The 10723-nt window shown below is 37.4% G+C and overlaps 1 protein-coding gene across 1 annotated transcript in view; it reads right to left on the bottom strand.

The window, feature by feature from the left end:
- The window catches only part of LOC139962598 (uncharacterized), an 83319-nt gene that overhangs the window by 10685 nt on the left and 61911 nt on the right, over window positions 1-10723 (bottom strand). Inside the window, exon 3 of the mRNA XM_071962730.1 lies at window positions 6667-6801. Coding sequence (XP_071818831.1) covers window positions 6667-6801 — 135 coding nt within the window. The remainder of the gene's footprint in view (window positions 1-6666; window positions 6802-10723) is intronic.

Here is a 10723-nt window from a genome sequence, read left to right on the forward strand (position 1 = left end):
AAGAATAAATGACTTGTATTAGTATTCTCATGTCAATTTGGCCCTTATAATAACCAACTATAAAGTTAGAAGAGGACGCAGGGTATTGTGTAGTAAGTGCAAGCTGCTTACGGTACTGTTGAAACACGGAAACAAAATGGTGTCCTTGGCGACAACAATTTCGCGACATAGAGAATCACTTTCGTTGGATGGATATCCTTCTCACCTACTATATGTCCTTGGTTAAGTCCTTTTGGCTACGATTATGTGTAGTGTCTGTTCAATTTCTAAGGGACTCATGATACAACATTTGACGGTTATCATTCAGTACCAGTCTCAATGTAAGGGGACTGGGGTTGAGGGTGGACCGGTTAAGTAGTTTGGTTGTCGGGCCGAGGCCCTATCTTATAAGGGACCTTCTTAAACAGTATCCCTGGTCAAAGTTCAGGTTACAAACTGTCGAATACATTTTATACAGCATTTTCAAACCTGTAAGCTGTATTGGTGGCGACATTTCACTATTGTTAGAACTCCACCTCGCGTTTGTGACAAAATATCGTAGTCGTGTAGCAATTGCAGCCGTTTTCTTAGTCACTATATAATTTATGATATGGATGAATGGCACGATATAGTCATACCATCAAAGTAGTTGTGTTCCTATATTACAATCTATGTAAATCTCCTTTGCTGTGAGATATTATTAACTGCACGGCTAAGTCTCTAGACTGTGATTATGCGGGCTAAATCTCTATACTTAACGGCAGTTTCAAAGTTGCCACATTTAAGTTAACTCTGTATAGTACCTTACCTTGTGCCATTTACTCTACCATCAAATGTTGCACCAGATAAAAGTGATAAGTTACTTTATCTACCAAAACTCGCATCAGTAACGATGAAATTAAACAATAACTGCATCGCTTTGCCAATGAACTAATAACACTTTACATTGTGGAACGCACAATTTTTTTCGGTACTGCACTGTAGGTACATATAATAAGCTCGCTCATTTAGAACATCTTCATGATTCTAGGCATACATACACACATATATATATATATATATATATATATATATATATATATTACTTGAAGTGAAAGATGTCAGTTTACGTGTATACATATGTAGCTTCAATGTAATGCGGGGCTTCCATTCTCATTCATATAACATCGGGATTATTCATTTGAATCACAATTTGACTCACCATATTGAGTCAGATATGACGTCACGCAAAATGAGAAAGTTAAGAATAAATCCTCCCTTATTATTTTCCGAGATACACGGCTCACTATGTGCAAATACTACCACCGTTTGTATTTGTCCCACTCGACCTGACCCGGAATCACGACAAGAGCATACACAGTTCAAATCACGAAACGGCTGTTTAATCGACTCTACACGAATCATTTTGCCTATATTTTCTTTCTTTAACGTATTTAACTCCCCTCCACTCCTGGTCGTGTTAGTACCTATGAAACGAAATATTTATTATGCAAATTATCAATTTGACCAGTATTGCAAAGTGTTTGATTTCGTTTATACAATGTTTAATTTAGTTCTCATAAACCCTACGCGAACTAATTAGCAGAGCTAGGCGTGTGTGGCTGTTTTTTCTACTTTATGCGCAATTTTGAAAGAACAAAAGATGTAACGGTTGCGATGATCTTCCATTTTCATTAAATATTCATAACTTAACCAAAGTGTCTTGATATGATCGACACTAACTAAGAACATTATATTTTGGGTAATCGAAAATCCTTACATCTGCGATTTGCCTTCTCTTCCGATGTTATAATTGTTGATTTTCTGACCAGATCATGTACCGTTCGCACATATCCGGGGAACCCTCGATCCAACTTAGCAGACATGAATGATTACACCCATATCGCTGCTGGTATGGGAGTTAGAGATCCTTTTAGTTCTCATTGAAGACATGTTTCATACAACTCTTTCATCATGACCGTCATCGTCGTCATCGTCATCGTCGCCATCGTCATCGTTGTCATCGTCATCGTCGCGTCATCGTCGTCGTCATCGTCGCGTCATCGTCGTCGTCGTCATCGTCGTCGTCATCTTCGTCGTCGTCGTCATCGTCGTCGTCATCGTCGTCATCGTCTTCATCGTCGTCGTCATCGTCATCGTCATCATCATCATCATTTTCATCATCATCATGCCCTTATAATCATTACAATATTTAATTTTTCGCAGTTACCGTATAACATTAATTAATCGCGTACGCTACTGCATCTCATTTGCTCCTATATATCTCTGTAAGGTTTGTCCTACGTCATTCAGTTATTTATGGATACACATTACCTTAGATATCAATCGCTACCAACAGATTGAAATCTCTATAAACACATACTATCTGAACAATTAATGGACATACAAATGCACAAATCGTACACTCGTAAACCATCCGCCAACGTCAACACTGTTGGAAAATATAGTAACGAAATCCGACGTCAGAGCTGATCAAGTAACATTTTAGGTAGATATGTGGGTACATGATTTACCACCGAATTATAATATTAAAAATCATTGACTGACTTTAATAGACTACGAAGCGTTGATACAATTAATGACAACGTAAGAAGATCACGTATTTACGGTATATGTACAACGTTTAAAAAGTATGAAAAAAATGCTGTAATGTTATTATCAATTCAGATTTAAAATGAAGTTATCTCACACAACAAATGTATTGAATATGGGGCAAATTGGCTAGGTGTCCGTAGTATTTGAAGCATGTTTACCTTATCAACTCAAAGGGGATATTCCGATAACTGTAATTGATTGCTTATAAAATTGCAGAAATTCCTAAATTACAACTTTACGTCAAAACCACACCCCATACTATCTTCTATCGCGAATTTATTAACTGGTTTTATAGGAACAGTTGGTGTTAATGTAACAGTTAACAGCAGAACGAATGATATCATCTGGCACCCGATACACACAGAGAACACAGTTACTACTGTAACTATTAAAGTGTTGTACCAAAGTAAAAACTGGATCGTGCTATAAATCGGTAGCATGTGCTATTAGGATTACAGTATGAACTGAAGATATGTGTAATTCAAACAAATCCAGTTGTTGGGATCTGTGGGAATTACATATATCCTCAGTTCTTATTGTAATCCTCGTAGCACATGCTACCGATTTATCAGATTTGTCAGCAAAATCCAGTTTTTTTCCCCTGTTCTACAAAGTTGTAAGATTTAGCGTAGTTACTGTATTCTCTGTGTGAATCTGGGTAATTCAGCTGAAAATGTCTTCATTTTCCGTAATAAAGTTTCAATAATTTATCCACAGAGGATACAAGTTTGCATGAATGCAAATATATCTCAAGTCACGAGCTTCTTCTTGGTGTAATTGGCAGCAACCTTAGGCTTTCAACGACTGCAATTTATGGGCAAAATTTAAGCTTCGTCAAAACTAGTTAAGAAACATATTTCAGAACGTTTGATTTGTATATGCAAGTTACACCGAAATGACCTATTCTTGCACCCGATACACACAGAGAACACAGTTACTACTGTAAATCTTACATTTTTGTACCACAGTAAAAACTGGATCGTGCTATAAATCGGTAGCATGTGCTATTAGGCTTACAGTAAGAACTGAGGATATTTGTAATTCCAACAGATCCCAAACAACTGGAAACTCAATAGCACATGCTACCGATTTATCAGATTTGTCAGCACGATCCAGTATTTATTGTGGTACAAAACTTTAGATTTACAGTAGTTACTGTAATATCTGTGTGAATCGGCTGATTCTTGATATGTACGTGATGCATAATATGTAGGCCTCCTTGACCTGAAGGGAGGAAGAACATCATGTCAAAGAAGTATCGGTTAAACCAAAAATTTCTATTAACAAATTGGTCGGTTGGTTTTGAACTTTCTGTTTAAAGCCCCAAGGCATGAGGAAAATTGATTCAGGCAAAGTCTGGACATCCCATGTATCGCCTATTTTTTACCTCAATAGAGAAAATGCTCCGAGAAAAAAGTTAATAAGTAAGATACATCTCAGTCAGATGGACATGAGGTGATAGCTGGGAGAATATATCTTCAATTCTAATCGGTACCGTAATGAAAACCTTGTATACGGCAAAAGTGATTTTTTGGAATCAAAGTGAACATAGGGCCTATTAACCTTCTTTTGCTAAAGTGCAAATGACGTGTTTAAAACTGTCTTACTTATATATTAATTGTTTGCGTTTGGAAGAAACGACCATTATGATATGAATCATATTAAACAAAATTATTCACATTTCATATCATTCGAAATGCTTATAGAAAAACTAATGCAATATTGTGATAGATAAAATTGCATACCTTTATACAATATTCACAATTTCATCTACGCACAATGTTTCAATTTTTGTCAGATGAATATGAATCAGAGTCTATACTACAGAGCATAAATCATAAATTAATATTTTATAAATGTTTGTCTTGCTTTCGTTGCCTTATTTTCGCCAATGCCCATGTGTAACATGTTTTCAGGGTCATTAATATTCTGTGAATACGTGCAAGTGGATTTATTAAGGGGAGGGGGTGGGTATAATGGTGTTGGTGGGGGACTGATGGGGAGGACTGGTGAGGAGCATTAAGTATACACAACAAGAAGAAGAAATTGAACAGCACGTTTACAGAATTTGGTTCATTATGACGATTTTCTTTAACGCTGGCCGTTTTACTGCATATGCAATGCATGAGAAAAACACTTTCAAAGCAGGAGAGATCAAAATAGTTATTCACAAAGCATCAAACTGATGCCCTTTTCGTAATTGTATCTATGCTCCTTCCCTAAGAGATAAATATTTAGCTCAAAATAAGAAAGTCTGTCTTGGCAACGAATAGCCTAATTATTAAAACTTCATTATTTATTAAAGTGATCTGTAGAGTGCAGGGCCTCACTTGTGCCGACAAAAATGGTAGTCCAAATAATTATTTACTTATGCCCTCCCATAAATTTGAAGGACCTATAAAACTGATCTACTGTCGGGTGTCTCTTTGTTCAGATTATGAAATCTATGACTTTATACCCTTTCTTGTCACGCTTGATCCACATTTTGTGGGGAGGCCTCGCGACCTACTTTCATTCCAAACGTGTTTATCTTGCTGCCATCCGGAACGCTGGGTCCACCAGTGACGTCACAATTCGTCGGTCATTAAATAACATTCATTATTGATACCGATCAGCTCGTCATCTAGGATAACAACAAAACCTAATGAAGCGTGGGATCTCTGTTTACCGAGTGCAACTGCCAAGTTTAAAGTTACTGCGTGTTTCTTGGGATCGTACGAGATTTCTATATACCCGACAGACCAATGACGTATTAAGTGTGTCATGCTATAGCTATGCAAAGTTGAGGACGGAATTTTCCTGACGTTTAAAGCTGCATATGGGCTGTTAACGGATAAAGTTACTTTTCATTAAATTTTGATTGTTTGTGGAGATTAGTTAGTTTATGATTAAGGAGTGCAGCGTAAGAGGACAAGAAATAAAACCCATTTGTATCTTTTGCCTCGACGATGGAAACAGAAATACCAGGATTATTATATAGAATTATTATAGTTCCACATGTGTCATAAAATCATAAGATATTGTCTCCCATTACTTCATTTCGTAACATTGCATGGTACATACTATGGGATGAAACTGAAACGGCCTTAATAAAGTATACCACACCATGATTTCCACCTCAGATGTTATTTTCGAAGTATGTGGACCGCATTGCCGACCAACAAAATGAGACTATATATAATTCCAGTTTGGATATAAGTGAAGGTCACCACCAGCCTTTGCCCCGCCAAGTATGCTACACATTAAACATGAGCGTCGTAGGCGAAGAGGGGTACGTGCATGCCCCTGTAAATCGAAGTGGTACCAAAAGTTGGGCGCTCTCGTTCAAAATAACGTTAGCCGGTTCAATTTGACGGTTTTACCGGTTAACCGATTAATTCTTCCTGTTTTGCTGTTGTAAACCGGTTAATTTATGTGGACGGTTAACCGGTAATATAAAGCCGGAACTTGTTTATATTTGTTTTTAATTCCTACTGACGTCCATTACGTCATCCAACGATACATGACCAAGCTTCAGTAATCATATTACAGTCATTCTTATTTCAAATCTGCATGTAATGCGCTCTGGAAATGGTATAAAGAGTGTCAGAACGGAATACAAGTTGATATAATTTATGTTCATATCACTTTATCAAGGGCAACTATACATGCACATAGCACTAATAAATATAATCCATGCGGCCTTCACTAACATTTACACTATATAGTGTTTTCCTGAACCTGTATTCCGTTCACAATTGTTCTTCATGAATTCAATGAATATGGAAGAGAGGCTGAAAGACTTTAACATTAAAGGGAAACACGTGTCTTTCATAACATGCTGAGAACTAAATGTTTTACGGCAAGGTTTCTAAATTGCAAGATATATGATAAACTGTTATTTAAAATTTTTACTGTACTTGACAAAGACTAGAATAATCCCTTAAGGGATGTTTAGGAAATTGCACTTCTGATCGTCCATAATTATGAGGATTACTCCGCCAATTGTACAGCAAATGTCCTTTGCAATGAGCAAATGAAGTGGGAATGAGACCCTCAAGACTGTATAATATTTTGTGACTTTGAATAAGGTATACATGATTTCACACATACTTATAGTTGGGATACAAGGTGTCGTTGTTGGTGATGACGTCACGTCTGTGTCAGAGCAGTTTCCATACCATGATAAGTTACACACTCTGGATTCGACTGCCCAGTCTGCATTGTCATAACACCCCTTACATATATCTGAAATGCAGGAAAAAAAGTTAGAATCAGAAGCAATTGGTGCTGTGTTTCTACGATGTTCTCTTTCGACTGCAAACCTCGTTGCTCGGGTATTAATAGCAATTAAAACATTGACATAATTATCAGAGACCTTTTTAGAAAACTGCATTATACCATTAAGAAAATGGTTTTACCAAGGAAAGCTTTAAAAGAAAACTAAGCATGACAGCACCATACAAATATAACCCCCATCCTCGTTTCGCCTCTGCGGATTCTCAGTCAGGGGCGTAGCGAGGACTTTGGCAAGTGGGAGGCGAAGTTTGTTGGCCAACTATCTAAGCATAGCGCCACCATAGCTGGCGCGAAGCGTACAAGAAAATTTTGGCCGAAAATGCCTCCCAGATCGCTGGAAATGGCACTTACCAGGCCGTGTAAGTTGCATCTAATCAGTTTTTATTTTGAAATTACTATATCATAAAAAAATAAAACAATATGCTTAAGGGGGGGGGTGGGGTCAGTCGCCCGTCGCCCCCCCCCTTGGCTACGCGCCTGCTCTCAGCATATTATGAAACCAATGTAATGCTATGTGAAGTCGATCTTGAATAACGATTACCAGATAAACTCACAGAGGCTGACTTGATCAAGTCAGGGCTCAAGTTCACCTTTCTACGGACTGGGTATATGAACTCAGAGTCGGGATCACTTGGCCTCGAACTTGTGTCGGATTCGAGGTGCCTGCAGGGACCTGGACCTGAGACAAATTTCAGACGAGTCCATCAATATTTAAACTCCTCTCCAAGACTGGCATAGGATTTCATATAGAAATGTCAATTTTTAAATTTTTTTTGCTGTAAAAGCAAGTTTCTTTCTACATGTGTATCTGTCGATATTGAAACATCAGTAACAATAATCAGACTGACATAATTAATGATTTAGGTCCCACTGCGGTATATTCAGCCTCTGTTTATATTGAAATAAATGATATAAGCATAATAAACCAACCCAAACTACGTTAGCCTATACTATTATCTCAAAGTAAAAGTTATACCACAGGTATACAGTATTAACGCCACGTTCAAATAACACATATACCTCACAAGCTCAGGACTGTGTCAAAACTAGTACCATTGATTAAACTTGAGATCGTATTTAGCACCATAACGAGGTATACTTTGGAGGCCTACAGACCTACACTGAATTATCAATTTGTAAAAGAATGACTTCTTCGAAGTTTTATTGCTCTCAGCATGGCCATTACTCTTCTTTATTTGTTGTTGTATAAAAACAGCTGTATTTTCACCTACAGGGGTTTGGACCACACGATGCATAGACATTTAATAAACACAGAGGCAACCTTCAGACCTCTTTCATGACTCACGACAAAATGTTAATATGAAAAAATGGTTTTAAGAAGCCATTACCTCTCATATCCAATCGTAAGCCCAACCTCCAAATTTCTTGTTCGTCAAAAATTTAAATGTGATTGGTCAAAAGATATACTGTTAAATTATTTACTGTTTCATATAATGCTCAATGAATATCAAATTCACTGTTAAATATTGACATGTTAAATGATGTAGATAATACGGAGATTACATGCTGACAAAAATCACCAGAAATTAAATGTATTAACATGCTGCTATATGATATATGCCTTTCCTTAGATCCCTTTAACACCACCAAATAGCCATTCCATGCGAACCTTTGGCTACCATCAATCTTAATGTTTGGCTTTGTAAGTTAAAATACATGGTCTGACTGCATATGCCACTTACCTGGATGACACAGCGAAAGGGAGTGATATGCTTACTTTACCGGTGTGTCTATTTCGCGAACAAGGCGGCAAAATTCTGGGTCGGCGGCAAACACGCAAAATGCTACCGACCGAAGTTGGCGATCTAAACGCTCTCTGTAGGAAGTTAATGTTCCATATTCATTTCCTGAATTTTATCAAGCCGAGAAAAAAGGTATAGGCTTGATTAAAAACCTAACTTAAATTCTAAAAATACCTCAGACGTCACCATTTGACGTCTAATCAATGAATTGAACCCCCCCCCTCCCACAATAAAATCCTTGATCCGCTGCTGGCCCTTATACATAGGTCCATGCACTTATCTATATCGGTCGGGGGATGTATAATTTGGCCCCACTAGCACCCCGCCCCCTCACCTCATAAGTATACAATTGAAATCCACTGCCCGTCACAGACATACATACTGTATTGGTGTACTAGCACTAGATGTTCGACGACAAATTGTCACTTTATGTAAGCTGAAAGAGCGCCATGTGAATGTTTTGCCTAATGCGCCGAAAACCCTGCAGTGGAACATGCCTTGTGTGTAAGTAATTTTTCTCCAAGATTAGACTATGCGGTAAGAAATAGGGGTGGTGAAGTGGGGGGGGGGGATATAAACAAAGTGACTTCATTTGGCATTACTTTGAGTTCTAGTGTGCACATTATCTATAAAGAGTACGAGCTGTATACGTAACAATACATGTCTGATTAAGAAATGTTATTCTTCACTTTTATCTTAACATAGTTTACGATGACGCCATTTTTATTTCCCTCATGATGCTGATGTGAGTGAAGTCAATTGTTTTTACGTTGCCTTAATTGCACCGTCGAACTGCTGCGATTATAATTTTTATCATTCTTCTCGCACACACAAAAAAAAAAAAACTCCATGTCATCAAATTTATAGCCTGCCAATGATATATTTTATATACCACACACATACACAGAAACATCACTCGATAACCGTCAGCAAAGACTAACAAATGTGTTTCTATATACTTGAAGAAAATGCGTAAGTGTTTTGACTTCAATGATTCATCTGTATGTATCACCGTTTTAGGGAAACGAAAATAATCATTGACATTTAAAAGAAAGGGAATAAGATAAGGAAGTTAATATATCCAACACGGACGAAACTTATCGTATTCGTATGGATGCATACTGGTATGGCTTAGGTGTTGTGACGTCTCTGAGCTATTTATATATGACGCACACTAACGGATAAACCTTCTTTAACAACACACACGATCACATATCTTATGTGAAGTATATGAAGAAGATGATTGGAACATCTCAAACATTTGGAATCACGCCTAATATACCTTCTTAATCTAGCTTTCTTATTTGTAAAATTTTGCCGATATTCGGTCGTAGAAAATGGCCTCTATTTTATGCTTCTCCTATAACGGCCTCAATTTACGAGGCTCGATATATCACGTTACCATAACCGAGAGCAAAAGTCTGTTCAGTGGGCGGTATCCTGCAATAATATTCTACGTAGCAACATTAGGCAACATTTACTACATTATCTGAAGACAGATATATATTTGGGTGTGAATGACCTCGGAGGAGTTGTGTGCGTATATTGCTTACACTGCACGGTTAAATTTAATGAACGTTTTTAGCGTGATATGCACAAATAATCAAGAAAGAAAACGTTGAGTTGTAGGGAAAACTGAAATTGGTTGATATTCAATACAAAATGAGAATATTGTTTGATTACATGTTATTGTTGTTTTGTTTTTTTGCTACAGGCGTCGTGTGTTTTATATAAGAGACATTCTTCCCTTTCATAAAGGGAAGGATATTTCAGTCTCAAGACATTTCAAAGCAAGTCAAGCCGTATTAATGAAATGAATAGGTCGCATGTGGAATGCGAGACATATATGAACTTATTGGAAAAGTCCAGGTCACAATCGGTTTCGTCCTCTTTGGGACTTATCAGGACATAGTAAACGCGTTCTGTATTTGTGTGTTAATTGTCAAATTCTACAAGCACCTGGTGCGCACTGTACACTCGTGTATATATATATATATATATATATACATATATCCATCCATCCATCCATCCATCCATCCATCCATCCATCCATCCATCCATCCATCCATCCATCCATCCATCCATCCATCCATCCATCCATCCATCCA

This window comes from Apostichopus japonicus, chromosome 3, assembly GCF_037975245.1.
Source record: "Apostichopus japonicus isolate 1M-3 chromosome 3, ASM3797524v1, whole genome shotgun sequence".
NCBI classification, from domain to species: Eukaryota; Metazoa; Echinodermata; class Holothuroidea; order Aspidochirotida; family Stichopodidae; genus Apostichopus; species Apostichopus japonicus.